Genomic DNA, 18,169 nt, shown 5'->3' with positions numbered 1-18,169 from the left:
AGGTTTTGAATTACCTGTCCTGTTACCAAAGAATGAAGAGTAACACCATGTCTTCGGTTGGTTGGAATTACTGTCCTAAGATTTGAATCTTTCTTATTAAAAAAAAGTGGTACTGTATGTGTTTGTACTTCACAGTGTGTATGCAGCTTTTTGCTTTCCCCATAACATGTACGCTGAAGAGGCAGTGGCAAAGCAGTAACTGAGATGCAACATACCACAGCTCACCATTTGTCACACTCTTTTAAGCTGACATGAACATAACAATGTACAAAGTGAACACAAAGAAATAAATAAAACATTAATTATGCATCCTTACATATATTTCTGTACCCCCACGGGGCTCGTCACTCTTTGGCGGGTTCTTGCTTGGCTACCATGGGGCCCCAGCCTTTGCAGCCTCTTTTCCCTTCTGTGTTGCATGTCTATCCTCTTGCTATTCTTTTTCTCCTCTCTTGGGGAACATGTCTGAGGTGTTACTGGGAATGTTCGGCATTGTCTGTCATTGACATAAGAACTGTCTCATCACTGTTTCTCGTTCCCTTTTCCTTTCTCTGCTTCGCTTCACCTCTCATTCCTCTAATGCAACGTTTGAGGTTCCTCTTTTTCTTCTTCCTCACTGTATGCTCCTGAAGGCTGACCCATGCATCTGATGTGTAACAGGTGACTGGGTAACACGTAATTCCCAGCCCCGGGTCAACAGGTAGGGTTTGCACATATCCCCCTGGTACAGGCCAGGTGGAGGGAGGGGTGATTGCCTGAGCTACTACCTTCCCAAATTACTGATTGGTCCCTTTGTCAGTTGCTCGGGATGTGTGACCTGATGTGTGAACAATCACCTAAGGCGGGTGCGCTCCCTTGTGAAAGGGGCCCCCAGTTGGAAGGAGGGCGCCATTGGAGATGCTGGCAACAATGGGGGATTTTCTTGCTATGAGTCAATCGTCTTCCCAATCAACATCTACAAAAAGTAAATATAATGAGGCTAACAATTCAAAGAGCCTTACCACTGCACCATGGTTATTTGTGGTCTCACTTTCTGAAGACGGCCAGTCCTTCGTCATGATAAATCCATTTATTATTCAGAAAGGTGTTGATGCAATTGCTGGCCCTTTGAAATCCTGCTCTTATTTACGGAATGGCACTTTGGTTTTGGGGACTACTACTGGTTCTTAAGTGCAACATGTGCTTGCTGTCTCGCACTTCTCCACGGCTATCCTGTTTATGTCGACGCTCATAGAACTTTGAATTCTTTCTGTGGTGTTACTTACACTAGGCTGCTCAACAGTCTAACTGAGGCCAAAATCCAATCTTACCTCTCTGATCAGGGTGTCATTGCCATCCATCGGGTATGAAAAAGGTAGAATCCTCCTTAGTGCCCACCCACACACTTTTTCTCACCTTTGATAGAGTGGTGCTTCTGTCCAAGATCAAAGTAGGCTATGAAATTATCACAGTCCGACTGTATATTCCGAACCTGATGCGCTTCTACCAGTGTCATCATTTCAACCACACTAGAATGTCTTGTCTACACTCAGCCAAATCTGTAACCTGTGGTAGGAATATGCACGAGGGCAATTGTCTGCCTCCTCCTTCACACTATATCAGCTGCTAAGGTAGCCATGCTGCCTCTGCTCGGGATTGTCCCATGTATCTTGACCAGTGGGCTGTCCAAGAGGTCCGGGTAAAGGAAAAAGTGCCTTACCCAGTCGCTCGCAACTTATTGGCTAGTCACAAACTGTGGGTTCTCCTGTCTGGCACCTATAGTTCTGTTCTTGTTACGCCTTGTGCCGTGAAGGACATGGCCATGCAGACATGCAACCTAAGATTCAGCTAACATCACCCAGTGTCAAGGTAGCATCACCATCCCCTGTTCAGCTGTGCAACAATCCATCAAACTCTTGCCTCAAGAAGCAAAACCAGCAGCTACACTACCGCTGTGCCGAAAAGGACAAAGGAGTACTCCTGTGAAGACTTCCTATGTCCCTCCAGCCAAAGAACACCCGAGTCTTCCTCTCCTAACTGGAAAGGCTCGAAGAAGTCCACTAAAGGCAAATGGTGTTCTCCTTTGCTGACTCAAAGATCCTCTTTGATGGTGTTGCCGCATGATACCTTAGCCCGGCTGCCCTCCATGTCACCAGTGTACACCACCAACTGTTTCTCAGTGTTGGGACTCCACAGACCGACACCTCACGCAAGCTGATGCTTCCGAGGACCCCATGGAGCAGGATCATCTTGTGTCTGTGCCCTGTAACAGCGACTGTTCACAGGCTGTCACTCAGCAACGGCCGAGGTGAAACCCTTATATCTCTTCCTCATAATGACTCGCCTCCAATGGAACGTTTGCGGCCTTCGTTCCTACGTAGCGGATTTACGGCTGCTTTTAGCATCTCAGCGTCCACTTGTACTCTGACTTTAGGAAACAAAATTGTACCCTTTCGACTGCTTTGAGCTTTCACATTTCTTCCCAGTTCATTTTGACCTTGAGGTCGGCATTCCATCTCATGGGGGCATCATGCTGCTCATACAGGATGATGTTCATAGTCAACCCAACTTCCTGACTACCCGTCTTCAAACCGTTTGCAGTTTGCCTTTTCCTTCCCCACCTGACGTTTCCCTCTGTACCATTTATGTCCCTCAGTCATTCGATGTCACGACGGCAGACTTCCTTCACCTTATTTTCCAGCTACCTCCCCCATTTGTGCTACTCTGTTTTTAATGTGCATCATCCCTTTTGGGGTTCTCCCAGGACCTGCCAGGGAGGTGTCCTCTTGGCTGATCTTCTTAACCAACTTAACCTCTTCTGCCTTAACACTGGAGCACCCACTTTCCTTTCTGACTCCTTGCACGCCTATTACATTTTGGACCTATCTTTCTGCACTGCCCAGCTTGCTCATCGTCCCATTCTTACTGACACCTACTCGAGCCATCATTGCATGTGTGCTATCAATTTACTGACTCTTCCCCCAACTGCGTGCACATCCAAATGGCAGCTTACTGAGGCTGACAGGTGGCTTTACTCCTCCCTGACAACCTTCAAAGAACAAGATTTCCCCAGTTGTGATGACCAGGTGGAATATCTCACAAACATTACCCTTACTGGTGCAGAATGTTCCATTCCTTGCACTTCACCTTTACCACGTCATGTCCCAGCCCCTTAGTGGACTGAAGCATGCCGTGATGCAATTCTCACACGGAGATGTGCTCTCTTCGTTTTTAACCATCATCCTACGATGTCAAACTGCATTCACTAAAAACAGATGCATGCAAAGTGTCATCGCGTTCTTCAGGATAGCAAAAACGCTAGCTGGATTTAACTCACTAGTTCTTTTAACCGTTCCACCCCTTCCTCTGTTGTGTGGGCCAGCCTCCGATGGCTCTCTAGAACCAAGATCCATTCCCCAATTTTCGGCCTGACATTAGCAGACTGTCATCATGGACCCTATTGCTATCTCCAACACCTTGGGCTGCCTTTTTGCGAACATTTCAAGCTCTTCCCACTAACACCCTGTCTTCCTCGATTGGAACCGAGTGGAGGAGGCTCAGGCAATAACCTTCTCTTCCCCGAATCGTGAGTGCTACAATGCCGCCTTTATTGTGAGGGAGCGAGATCATACCCTCACTCGATCCCGATCCTTCAACCAAGGGCCAGACGCCATCCACATTCAGATGTTGCAACACCTTTCTCTTGCGGGCAAACACTTTCTGCATCTGGGCAGCGGGCACATTTCCTAGATGTTGGTGTAAAGCCACTGTCATACCCCTACCTAAGCCCGGTAAGGAAAAAAAACTTCCTTTTAGCTACCACCCCTTCTCTCTCACCAGCTGCATAGTTGGATGCCTTTATCCAGGAAAATGGTGTGCCTTAGGGCTCCGTATTGACTGTCGTCCTCTTTGCTATTGCCATTAATCCTGTAATGGCCTTTCCGCTGGGCACTTCCGGCTCCCTTTTTGTTGACTATTTTGCCATCTATTGCAATTCTCCATGGACTTGTCTCCCTGAGTGGCTCCTTCAGCGATGTCTTGATCATCTTCACTCCTGGAGCATCGACAATGGCTTTCACTTTTCCACTGACAAAACCATGTGTATGAATTTATTGTGACGCATTTGCTTTCTCCCACCATCTTTACATCTTGGGCCTGTTGCCTGTCCATTCATTGAAACTACAGAATTCCTGGGGCTCATGCCCAATAGGAAACTCTCTTGATCCTCCCATGTGTCTTACCTGGCAGCCTGCTGCCTGACGCGAGTCCTCAGTGTCCTGTGTGTCCTCAATGGTACTTCCCAGGGTGCTGATCAAACCACCCTCCTCAGTATGTACCGGTCCCTTGTCCGTTAGAAACTCAACTATGGGTGCTTTGTTTATGCATCTGCTCATCCATCCCTGTTACACTATCTCAACACTATCCACTATCCACTGGTGCCTTTTACACTAGCTTGGTTGAGAGTCTGTATGCTGAAGCTGCTGAACTACCACTGTCCTACCGCCTGACTTTCTCCTCAGCAGGTATGCATGCCGTTTGTCTGCCATGCGTGACTACCCATCCTATGCCTCCTTCTTCGATGATTCCTCTGATTGCCAGTAAGGGGCATGTCCCTCTTCTCTGGTACCTTCTGGAGTCCACTTTCAACACTTGATATGGCAGCTTAACTTTACACTACCTGCAACTTTCCCTCTGGGTGTGAACCCTTCACCACCTTGGCTTCATGAAGCTGCCTATGTTAACCTTGGCCTTCATTCGCTTCCTAAGGACAGTACTCCAGCCTTGCTCTGTCATCTTTGGTATCTCAATCTTTGCATGGAACTTTGTGATAGTACCCTTGTATACACTGAATGGCTTTCGGCATGACTGTGGGGTTGGGTGTGCCGTCATCATTGGCACCTATGTCTTTTGATATCGGCTTCTGCCACACTGCTCAGTATTTACAGCCAAGCTCTTTGCCCTGTATCAGGCCATGGTGTATATCCTGCGACACAGACTTTTTAATTGTGTCCTCTGCTCAGACTTTTTAATTGTGTCCTCTGCTCAGACTCACTCAGCGCCCTTCAAAGTCTATGTGTGCTGTACACCGCCAATCCCATAGTGCAGCAGGTTCAGTAAAATTGTCACTTGCTCACTCTTGGCAGAGCCAGTGTGATATTTATGTGGGTTCCTGGTCATGTCACTCTGCCAGGAAACAAGGCTGCTGCCAAGGCTGCAGTCCTCTTACATCTAGGTCCTATATTCCTTCTGATGATCTCTGCGTCTGTCAGGAGGTGGTGCCCCTTTGGCATGGCCAATGGTCCTCTCTTCGCAGGAAGAAGCTCCGGCTTATGAAGCCTCTCCCAGCAGCTTGGATGACCTCCTCTTGGCCCTCCCGCTGGCAGGAGGTCATTTTAACTAGGCTGCGTATTGGGTACTGCCTTTTTAGACATTGTCATTCGATAAGTGGTGCTACCCCACCACTTTGTACACATTGCACCCTAGTTTTAACTGTATACCACTTCCTGGTGGAATGCCCATTTACGTTCCTGCTTGGGTTTGCTGTCTGAGTGATCAGCTGTTTTAGCAAATGACGCACGGGTTGTCTACCATGGTTTACTTTTTTATCCGTCAAAGCAATATGATGAAGGCCATTTAATTTTTAGTTTTGGACCTCCATTTGTGTATGGTGTCTTTTGTAGCCCTTTCTCCATGTGCCTTATGTCAATTGGGACTGATGTATAGTCATTTTTTAACTCCTCTCTGTCTTCATGTTCTATTGTTTTACTTGGGCGCATATGACCCCAGTTGTTGTTTGCACCCTAAAGCAAAACCAAACCAAACCACTATATTTTTGTTTAAGAGGTTGTAAGGGAAGGTCTCATAGATGTAAGAGACATTTAACTTCAGAGGAGAGCAGAATTCTTATCCCATACACAGTGAAATAACAATTGTTATTCTAGCCATAAAAGATGTAGTTTGTATTTTAGCATTTTAGTATTGTACTCACCATTTCCATCAAGAGAGAATGGATTTGTAATTGATTAAAAAAAACATGACTGTGAAACTTTGATTGGTGTAGCAAAAATATTGAGAATGTTTTGTTTAAAAATTGTTCTAACTAATGAACACACAAAATAATAATCCTATTAGATGATGAAGATTGTGAAATTTGTTTCCTGATAGCAAAATACTGTAACAAGTGGACACGCATTGCTATGATTCGGACTCGACATGGTCCTCATCGCCTTGTCGCCAGTACACTTCCTATGATGAATGACGTCAGTGGACACCAAATAACTCTGCACACTCTGTATGTTGGTGCTACTCTGCAACAGTGTTACCGTTTTGTTCGGGTGAGTGTAAACATTTTCTGGAGTAGATTGGATACAGATTAGACTTTAAGAGTACATGTATTTTTTTGTTAAAATGCTTCTGTGTGCAATTCTGACTTGTTTTGGTAGAATTACTGATATTTACATTAGTGCAAAGTTGATTCACTGGAAAGAAACACATTTTTCACATTGTTTATAAGAAATTGATGGAAATAATTGATGAATATGTTGTATGGGTAGCTGAGGTGGCTAGTAAATGCAAGCAGACATCTACAAAAAGATAACTCATTAATCTGTTTATTTACACTATGTGCACTTAATAGTTGATTTATACATAACTTTGAATGCTTTAGGTTCTTCTGTGGTGCTGAATTATACACAGGTGATAGTAACATTTACGATTGTAACAAATGGTCTCGAAGTTGACTGACATGTGTAAGTCTTTCAGTATTAATAATACTTAGCAGCATCATGCTACTTCAATACAGTGTTCCTCACTGCAGCGTTTCACACTTACATCCATAAGCCTATAGACAAACTTGATGTGGAGGCGAGCTCTGAATTCTGGCTGCTTGGAATGATACGCTGGCCAAACAAAGTCTCAAGCAGCGAGGGCGTGTGTATTTACATCCTCTGGTGGTGTGTACACGCGGTGCCCCTCATTGGAGACAGTGAGTAATGGAAGGGTGCCCTCAACTGGTGGCAAGTTGACAGGAGAGTCAAAAGTGCCATCTTTCATGTAACTGTGAGTGGCAGGCTGGGTGGAATCAACAGAGATGCTGTTGATACCTTATTTGTAACAACACTTTTTGTTTTATGCTTGCACACATTAGTATTGACAACGTTTATGCAGTGCCTTTGTAATATGTTGATTTCTATGCTTACCATAATGGTAAATTGTGTGTTAAATACAAATGACAGCACAAGAATAGACATCCATCACCATAAAGAGGAAGCATGGAGCAACAGCAATTATCTGACTCGTTCTATTTCAATAAAAAAATCATTTAAATGATCTATGAAACATGAAACTAACTAAATATCAAAGAATTGTGTATTGTATGATTTACAAAGTTCAGTTCATCTTTAAAAAACACAGAAATGGTGCAAGTTCCTCTCCCCTTCCCAACTTTCTCTCACTTTCTCTTTCCCTTAAACACACAATGTCAGGAGAATGATGTAGCTGTGTGTGCAAGTGCGCGTGGGTGAAAAACCCTGTCATCTTCATTACATCAGCTGAAGAGACTGTATTGTAATGAAACATGATCAATCATACTGTGTATAAAACAGATTCATTGTAAAAAGTAGCATGTTATGTCAAGTGATCAAATAAGATTGAAGACTTGTATATTTGAAAGTTACTGAGGACAGTGAAAGTCCACAATATTATCTCTATCATTTGAGTACATGATGCTTGTGATGACAAGGAGTATTAGAATGCTGAAAGATTCCATTGCTTGCTGGGGAAAAAAGTGCAACATGGTTTGAAGCACTCAGTTCTGAGGGATATTGTGATCCTAGCAAATGGCTGTGTATTTCTCTTGTTAAATAACTGTTGCCATCAGCCTGCTTTGTGGACACTAATTGGATCCAGTGGCTCAAGAAGTTAATACCATGTATCCTTGTACTTACTGTTAAAATTGGATGAAACCTGTGGCTCATACAATGAAAACACTTTCCTTCAGTTGTTTTACATTGATGTGTACTTGTCACGTCAAGTGGGTCATTTTTTCTAATGAAATTGTGTGAAGCAGGGGTGACAGAGAAGGCACCTGCTGAAATAACTCATGTATTCAAGTGTGTTGGCATGTGAGATCATCACTGACTCATATATGCAAGTGTGTGTGGGGGATGTGAGGAGATCAGTAATATACTCTAATGTCAGTTAGGCATTACAGTTGTACGTAGTGATTTGATGCTATCTGGTGTTGTGTCTCTGTTGGCTTGTTTCAGTCACCCATTATTATCCACCTTTTGCTGTCCTTTACATTTTTACCAGTGGTTCATTTCCACTTTTTGACATCAAACTCAATTGAATGTAATTGACAATTCTTGTACATTATGTGTACAAACCTATAGCAAGAATACAAATCTACACAAAAAATTATTAAATATGGCTTCTCACTGCTGGCTTGCGCTACATGCTGTGTGGAACTACATGATTCAATGTGAGCATGTGAAACATGGTTTATTTGCCTCGGTACACACAATTTCATATAATAAAACATTTTTATAAGAGTAACTCAAAAGCTTTACATTATTTCACACACAATACTGTGATACAGTTACACAGTACTCACTATTAGTTTTTGAGTCTCCAAAAATGGTATACAATTGCCTAAAGTTTTAAATGGTGTGCAGGAAGTTTAAAAGTTTTTTCTGTAGTGAGTGCTGTAATTGCTTTGGAAATGGAAAGTTTTAAGTGTATGTTGTTTTCTAAATAAGAAAATCAATACCTCATAAATGTAAAGGAAGGTGTGTTTTACAATTCATTTCTTCCTGATTATTTTATTTTTTTAATTTGCTGTTGTTGAGTGACATTTGTTGATCCCCTGCCTCCAGAAGCAAATGCTAAACTATTTAGTATATTTCCAAACGTGTGTATGTGTGTCTTCCAGTTTAAATTGTGGTCAATACATCTGGTATTTCTGGAGAAGTAAGGAGTGATTCATTGAATCAAATGTTTTTGTCACATCACAGAATGTGTGACTTTTTAATCCTCATCTTGTATGGTGCATATCTTGTGGGTAAACTCATTGATTGATATTCCTTTCTGGATGGCAAATGGGCTGTTAAAAATTATTTTATTTATTGTAATATTTTTTGAATTTGTTTCAGTGCAATCTTATTAAACACTTAAGAGAAGTATGGCAGAAGTGAGATAGGGCAGCAATTCTCCATACCTTTTATCGATCCCTTTTTTAATAACAGTTTTAACTCAGTATGTTTGGAAAACCTCCCTGCCTGTGAACAGCTTGTGCATAATAATGGACAATGGTTGTGAAATAATCTCATTAACGATCTTGGTTACATTTGTGGATATATCATTTCTTTCAGGTGAATTTTCGTTTTTCAAAGACAATATTGCATTTTATGCATTTGTGTTGTGTGATTTTTCAGATTTTTTAAAAAGACATATTCTTATTGTCGTGTCTGCATCTAATCTTGTTACATTTTAGAACAATTCATTGAAACAATGTAATATATGAACAGGATTAACTATAATATAATTTTCAAAATCTCTTGACTTTTGACTTTGGCTCCTAGTTCTGACTGAACCACAGACCACACTGCTTTTATCTTATTTCTGTGAGGTCGTAGGATTGCATTAATTGCCAGTTTAAGCTGCTAAGACAACTTTCCTGAATACAACTTTGTAGTGTCCAACAAACTTAATGAAATCATGTCTTTGTTAAAAGTTAGCTCACTGTGGAGCTGCCCCTTCCCAGCTCATCAGATTTTTATTCTTGATGTGATACTTTGAAAGTTACTGATTACTTTCCTTTTCAAGTTCTGGGAGCAGAAGATTCAAGAAACAATTTAAGAACTAGTCATAGTTTCTGCTGTTAAGTTGTGGTGATCTGATGGCCTGACTATGATGTTAGTTTGTTATGGGACAAAATCCATAGTACCTTTGCCGACCTTTTATTGAGTGTGCATTTCGTAAGACTGCATTTTATATGCTTTCAGAGGCTCAATAAGTAAACCTGATTGATCAGAAATCTTTAGTCTTAGGAGTACTTATTCACAAATCAAACATAGTTTGTTGTACAATAATACACTGGCATGCAAAACTTGAGGATGAAAGTGCCAAATAATATAGTTCAATGAAACTTTGATGATACATAGAAAGAACTGCTACAGTATAGTGTAGAAGATATCTGAAAGAAATATGCAATTAAATTAACAGAGATGAAACTTTTATTCAAAGACAATTATTACACAGAAGTCATTATGATTCATGATGATCCCCTGAGCATTACAAAAGGTCGGTCATGGTTCTTAATAGGGTGTGCAATCACCATGGATGGCAAGATTTTCCTATGTCAGCAACAAGATTGGTAAGGAGTTCTTGTGATAAGGCATTCCATTCCCCCACCAGCATGGTTGACAACACTGGTTATTGTTGCTTATGGAAAAAAATATTTATTTCTAATTGATTCTTCTACCAGATTCTGTAATTATTTTATTTTTGAGTTAAACTTAATGAAAAAATTTAACTCTAGTTGAGGTGGTCATAAAGTGTGTCCTCCCTTAGGAGGAGATATGAAAGGATATTTTCAGCTTCTGGACCCTACTTACACATTAGTATCTTTTAAAGAGTATGTTTTGAATAAAAGTCAACATCAGTTGGACCAGAATAGCAATGGCGATCCAAGCTCCAAAATCACAATCTGAGATATTCATCCATTTGCAAACCTTCTCATTGTAAAATCTGTGTTACAGCTATCATCTCCAAAAGTGGTGGAAATTTAGACAATTGTGTGCACTGTATTAAAAATATACTAACGTTTAAAAATATTTATGCAGTGTTGTGTTGCCTATGTCTTTTAGGCCATTATCACTTAGTTAGCAAGCTAATATTCTGGGTTGAGCAACAATAAATCACCACTACATGGTGCATATTTTGATGTTGGCAATGTAGTTACAACGAGCACACATAATACATTTTTCAGCAGTATTTAGTTAGGTCATACCGTAATTCAAACCAGTGTTCTGTTTTGCATATCATGCAACTTTATGTCATGACTGCATTTTATTCAAGAAATTACACCAATAAATCATTTGATGCCATCAATGACTTGATCATCTCCAAAAATGAGAATGATAAAAGTGCTTGGCATTTCTGGGTATCAAGTGCAATACAGATTTCAGATCTTCACTCGGTAGGTACTGTTCTAGTAATAAAATCTGACCACTGGCCAACCACTGCAGGGACTAAGCTGAGTTGTTCATTTAAGGCAGTCCGTAAAACCAACTGCCCTCAGAATTCAAAGTTAAGCCATGTACATGACTTGACAACACTGTAGGATGCGAAGTTGTCTGTAGGAAGTGTTATCTCCTTCTCGAGCTCTTACAGAGCTGCATGAGCTTGTGGTCTAGTGGTAAATGTTGCAGAATGGAAACATGAAGTAGTAAGTTCGAGTCCACACACTCCGTTATTTTTTTAAAATCTCATTTCGACTGTCTGCTAAAGTTACCAGTCTGATGGAACCCCAAAGGTAATTTGCTTCACTTTCTAACTCACCAGTAATAGCAAAAACTTCAGGAAACAATCCTGCAAAACAGCTTGTAGTTGCACCACAATAAGAACAGTATACATTTGAGGTTCCTTGCCCTGTTGCAGCCATTGGCCACACGCCTCAAGTACTCTCTGGCCAGGTGGCCGCAGCGCAGTGCTGTGAGTGTACTTATCAACTATGAACGTATTTATCAACTGTCATTTTCTTGTCTGAGGTTCTAGTATTTATCTTGCAGTTACATATTAGACTTTGCAGACTTGAAACTTATGATTATTGTGTATGGTAGTCACAAGTGATGCTGTTCACTTTGGGCTTAATAGAGACATGAAGGCAGCGGTGGCACCTCAAATCCTTTGTTGTGCCACACAAAATAACGCTTTTCAGCACAGTGGTGGGTTCTCAAATTTATTTCTGGAGGAACCTGAGTTGGTACTATAGTACTTACAAAATATTAGATCACTTTATTATAACTTGAACAAGATGAAATATTAAACTTTGAAGTAATCTGTTGCTAAGCAAGGTTGTTTATATTTGTTTACATCACTTTAATAAAATTCTTGCACTGTTAGCTGTAGAGAGATGATGCTGTCATCTTTGGCAATGATTACAGACTGGACCTTAGTGGCAGTCTGCTCTGACGTAAGCAAACCTTCTCCAGCGATGGCATATGGAAACATGCCACTGTCACTCATTTGTTGTTGTGTCTGGTAGGGACTTTTCTTACCTTGCCTTGGGAACTTGTTCTTTGGTGACACCACACTTTGTATTACATGTTTTTGGACAAAATACATCTGAATAGGATGTTATATTGGTTGGGGAGAGAATTATATGTAGTAATTATTGTAAGCCACACCAAAAATATCCGCCCAGAACATGTGCAAACATAGATGCATGTGTGTTAAGAATGTTGTGGCAGTTCTAAAACATAGAATTCATATTAATATCTTTTAGTTTAGTCTGTGGCTTGGTAATTTACTTTTTCTCCCCAATGATGTACAACAATGCTGTTGTGGTTGCGGTGGCTATTCTCTCTTCTTGTTGACTTCCTCTCCGAAGAGCTGAATTTTAAAATGCGAGTCCTCATTGCATTGGGGGAAGGAAATAAATAAATTGGGATGTAGCTTGGTAGCAGAATGAAAACAGGTGATTTCTGCATAGTAGAACTTTCACTTAACACAGTACCGAGACAACTCAATTATGTGCATCTTTCTCGCAACGGCTGTATGCTGCACGCGCACTTGAGTTTGTTAGCGCTGCAGTTAAGTTGAACTGTCCACAAGTGTGCTGCAGTTTCATTTACTTAACCAGTCAATAAACTTGTCCATCCATTGCTGCAATGCGGCGTACTGAGGCTTGTGCATAGTGGATCCATTGATGTTGTGGCGAGGAGGTTCATTCTTCATGGCCCAGGCATGTATTCCTGTTGTAATCCACATGTTTCAGTGGTTGAACCAGGCTCATGATTTCAGCATCCTTAAGACACTTGAATGGGTTCAGGGTAAGTAACCAGTGCCTTTATTCATTTCCATACCCTCTCTGTGGTAGAACATCGTGTCAATACTAGAGTCCACCAAGGATATAAATGTTCGCTACTGCTCAGCACTGGCACACATTTCTCACAGGAGCACTTGTAATTACAGGTTTCAAACCTTCACAAAATTATCGTAGCACATTTACTGTTATTAGTACCTGAAAAATATATTCAGCTTTACATAGTCTTACATTTCATCATTGTTATGATAACCTAAATATTTACACTTAAAAATGTATTGACACATCGGGTTTGCATATTTATTACTCTGTACATATACATTTTCATATTGCATTTACATTTCTTAACATAAATATTATACAAAAATTTACATAAACACTGGACATTTTATATTATGTACATCTCTTTCAGTTTTTGCATGATCATTTTTATCACATTTTGCTCTCAGGTATTACCCCTTTGAATGTTCATTTGTGAGCAATCGTTATTCATAGGCTCATCTTAATTTAACATTACTCAGGTTTTTTTCTTTCAATCTCATTTTCCAGTATTGACAAAATACCGGTTGATCAAAAAGTCAGTATAAATTTGAAAACTTAATAAACCACAGAATAATGTAGATAGAGAGGTAAAAATTGACACACATGCTTCGAATGACGTGGGGTTTTATTAGAACAAAAAAAAAAACCAGTTCACAAAATTTCCGACAGGTGGCGCTGGACAGCAAAACGTCAGTGACTGTGCATGACAGTCGTGTATAAAAGGAGCTGCAATGAGAGAGAGAATCAGATGCGCCATCAGTCGCAGCATGTTGACGTTACCTGAAAAGGCACTTTTAGTGAAGCTGTATTATCAGAATGGGGAATGTGCTAGTTCAGCGTTATGATCCTATTGCCATAGAAAGGGGATTCGAGCGGGTAAAGGTCCGTTGACAAATGCAGCTGTGGCGAGAATGATTTCGAAGTTCGAAGCCACGGGTTGTTTAGACAATAGACCCTGTAGTGGCCGACCAAGCACAAGGAGTAATGCTGCTGAGACAGTTCAGGAAGAAATGGAGACTGTAGCGGGTTCGTCTATGCATGGGGAAGTCAGCGCTCGTGCAGTCGCACGTCGCACCGGCATTCCATACACTACTGTTTAGTTGGCACTTAGGCGTACCCTACGATGCTATTCGTAGAAAATCCATCGGCATCATGAACTGTTACCTGGCGATTTAGTGAAGCGGAGGGCATTTGCTGTGTGGGCGTTTCAAAAGATGGCAGAAGATGACGATCGGTTGAGTAACGTGTTGTGGACCGAAGAAGCTCATTTCTCGCTCCGAGGGTCTGTCAATGCCCAAAACTACAGAATTTGGGCTACCGAAAATCCTAGAACTGTCGTGGAAACTCCATTGCACAACGAGAAAGTCACAGTATGGGTTGGATTTACCACATCTACCGTTATCGGGCCTTTTTTCTTCAAGGAAATGCGTGATACGGGTTTTGTAACTGCTACCGTGATGGGTGAGAGGTATGCCGATATGTTACAGAATCGCATCATCCCCAGCCTGGCTGATAAACACCTGCTGGAACGTACAATGTTTATACAGGATGGCGCTCCACCCCATATTGGTAGACGCGTGAAAGATCTCTTGCGCGCATCGTTTGGTGATGATCGTGTGCTCAGCCGCCACTTTCGTCATGCTTGGCCTCCCAGGTCCCCAGACCTCAGTCCGTGCGATTATTAGCTTTGGGGTTACCTGAAGTCGCTAGTGTACCGTGATCGACCGATATCTCTAGGGATGCTGAAAGACAACATCCGATGTCAATGCCTCACCATAACTCCAAACATGCTTTACAGTGCTGTTCACAACATCATTCCTCGACTACAGCTATTGTTGAGGAATGATGGTGGACATATTGAGAATTTCCTGTAAAGAACATTATCTTTGCTTTGTCTTACTTTGTTATGCTAATTATTGCTATTTTGATCAGATGAAGTGCCATCTGTTGGACATTTTTTGAACTTTTGTATTGTTTTTTTTTTTTTTTTGGTTCTAATAAAACCCCTTGTCATTCCAAGCATGTGTGTCAATTTGTACCTCTCTATCTACATTATTCCATGATTTATTCAGTTTTCAAATTTATACTGACTTTTTGATCACCCGGTATTTGCATATAACATTATCACATGATGTGCATAAGTTTTGTATTCATATACCGCACTTGACGTGAGCACCCATCGTTAACAGATACAGAGGAAGGAAAGCTTCATAACATGAAATTGTGATAAGCCTACACAATGACACTTAGCTACGCCTCTGACAGGTTTACTAGAATGTGTCTGATGGCCTAAAGGAAATATTAAGGGCAAGAAGCTGCATTCAATTCTTACCCTACTACTGAAATCCTTCGTTCATCTCGAGAGAACTACAGAGTGCATCATTTCACGACCATCTACTCATGTTAATTGACTTACTTCATGTTTGTTAGCTATTGATACATGTTGACAATACAGTATTGTGTTAAACTAGTGCCATCGATGACTTATACTTCCTTTGCTACAGGATATCACTCTTGTGTATGAATATGTCCCTATGAGAATTGTGCCAATGAACAACTGTAAGACAATGTTGAGACAGCTTGTGTCCATGTATAAATGTTTTGTGATAACTCTTGCTTGGCGCTCATCTCAGTTACATGGTCTTATAATGTGTAGTCTGACCCCTTGTCATTTGGTAGGACAAGACCCAAATTCAACCTTTTTATACATCTGACATACTGTAGTTTTTTTCATACACATATTCACACTATCATATATTTTTATACATGTAATTATTTATTTCCAGTGTGGCACTTATGCTAACTATTGTGTCCCATATTTTACGCAGGATGTGACTCTGCATCATTCACTGGAAGGACACTTAAATGCTAACTTGAAACTAAATATGTAGCTTCTTGCTGGCTACTAATGCATCACACTTTCAATATACATATATTCAGTTTCTATCAGTATGCAGTTCATTCTGTATTAAGTTTTTTATGAGTTGTAAGAGCACACATGCTTGTACTGTGGTTATCGTTTTGACTTAGATTTCTCTAAATGTAGATTGCTTGGCATTTCTTTGCTAAGCTACAGTTGTCATCTGGCGGTGATCCGTTGCCTTATGCTATGCTGTGCACATGCAAGGAAGCTGTCAACAATAGAGGTAGCTACTGTGCGTGCACAGCTGTCCCCACTTTACTTCACTACTACATGCATTGCATCTCAATTGCAAGCATACTGTGTGTTTAAACAGTACAGTTTCAAATTAAAGAATTTCTCGCACTTGGTGAGGGTAATTTTTTCTGAGCTTCTGTGGCCCATAAACATACAATAAAAATCTTAAGTACCTAAAACTTACATCCTAATATGGCAACAAATATGAAACAGGCAAAATGAAATCTAAAATTAACACTTAACATCAATTGTAATAAGTATATTCAAATGGACAGTAGATCATCTCTTGTATACACTTACATACATTCCCCCAAGCCATGCTTGATCAGCGTCAAATCCTGTTTAGTGCACAAATTCACGTAAATCCTTATATGGGTAGAGCCCTTTGTCTTTACCACTGTTTAAGTATACTAACTTATAGGCTCCTGGGTGAGGGATTTCTGATATAACAAATGGTCCTGTGTATAGCAGTTGCCACTTGTGATTCAATTTACCATACTTTGTCGGTTTTGGATTTGTTCCAAGGAGTACTTATTGTACCACATGGTACTCTACAGTGCGTTCTAATTGTTTATCATGTAGTTGTTTTCTGTACTCTGCCTTTTCTTCAGTGCTGACCAGTGCCTGACGGATTTTCTCCTCATGCGATATTTCTTTCCAAGGGACCTTTGGTAGAGGTTTTTCCAGTCGTGTACTTGTCTTTTGTTAAACAACAATTATGTAGGTGTAAATGTGGTTGAACTATGTGGGAGACTGTTAACAACTTGCTGGAATGGAGTAACGTATTCAATCCACCTTGTGCACTTGTGAGGAATGTAAGTCCAGCTAAATGTGTTAAATTCCTTAAATACCCTCAATAAGGGACTTTCTTCTGAGTGAAACCTGGATACAAGAATATGTTTAATTTTGTGAGTGTTCATAAACTTTTTCCGTCGGTTGTTTGTAAAGTATGACGCATTGTCCATCAGCAGTATTTCTGACTCGCCTATACAGGGTAGACAATCTATTGTAATCCTTTTGATGATGGGGCCCACAGTCACTGACCGCACAGCATACAATTTGACATACCTGGAGAAAACATCATATAGCACAACATATGCACACCTCCTTTCCATTGTGGATATGGTCCAGCTGCATCCAAGGAAACTATCTCCAAGGGTCTTTTAGGCAATATCGGGTGTAGTTCAATTAGTTTTGACTTATTTGTATGCTTAGCCTTCTGACAGACAACACACTTCCTTATTTCCTGCAGAACTTCTTGTCCTAAGTTTGGATAGTAACAACAAGAGCTTTTCTTACTGAGGCATTTGAAGACGGCGTAGTGTCCTCAAACATTGTGAGTGTATAATATAAAGTTATTAACACGATCCTCTAATAAACAAACACACCATTGGTTCTGCTCTGGGTGGTGTCGGTGAAACAATACATCTTGGTAAGTCATAAGAATTTTTTTCAACTTGTCGCCGTTGTTCTGCAGCAGTTTTAGCCATATCTTTTGCCAGCAGTTTTAGCCATACCTTTTGCCAATTGGCATCCTTCTGCTGTAGTTTCTCCATGCTTTTACACACCCTAACATAGTATGGCAGTTGTGTTGTAGCTTTCATCAACAGAAGCTTGAATTCTCACTTATTCTCCACAAATTCCAAGAATTCATCTAGACCTTGTGGTAGCAAGGATAAGATATCAGCAATTATGTTTTGATTACCTTTGATATAAACAATTTCAAAATCAAATTTCTGTGAATACAAACATCACCTAGTGATCCTCCTATGTAAGAGCTTACAAGTGAGAAGGAATGACAGACTGATGGTCGCACTACACCTTGGCATGCTTTCTCCACAGGTAATGTTCGAACATTTTGAAAGCCCATATTATCACTAGAGCTTCCAATTCAGTTGTGGAATATGCTCGTTCAGCTTTAGATAGGACTCTATTAGCAAAAC

At 40.7% G+C, this 18,169-nt stretch overlaps 1 protein-coding gene across 2 annotated transcripts in view; it reads left to right on the top strand.

The window, feature by feature from the left end:
• Positions 1–18,169, top strand: part of LOC124605040 (ribonuclease P/MRP protein subunit POP5) — a 156,312-nt gene that overhangs the window by 108,014 nt on the left and 30,129 nt on the right. For both annotated transcript variants that reach the window (XM_047136530.1, XM_047136529.1), the window contains exon 3: positions 6,145–6,314. In XM_047136530.1, the coding sequence (XP_046992486.1) occupies positions 6,145–6,314 (170 nt within the window). The remainder of the gene's footprint in view (positions 1–6,144; positions 6,315–18,169) is intronic.

The sequence above is a fragment of the Schistocerca americana genome, chromosome 1 (genome assembly GCF_021461395.2).
Source record: "Schistocerca americana isolate TAMUIC-IGC-003095 chromosome 1, iqSchAmer2.1, whole genome shotgun sequence".
Taxonomy (NCBI): domain Eukaryota; kingdom Metazoa; phylum Arthropoda; class Insecta; order Orthoptera; family Acrididae; genus Schistocerca; species Schistocerca americana.
Note: the sequence above shows the minus strand (reverse complement) of the source record. Positions and strands in the feature narration are given on the sequence as shown.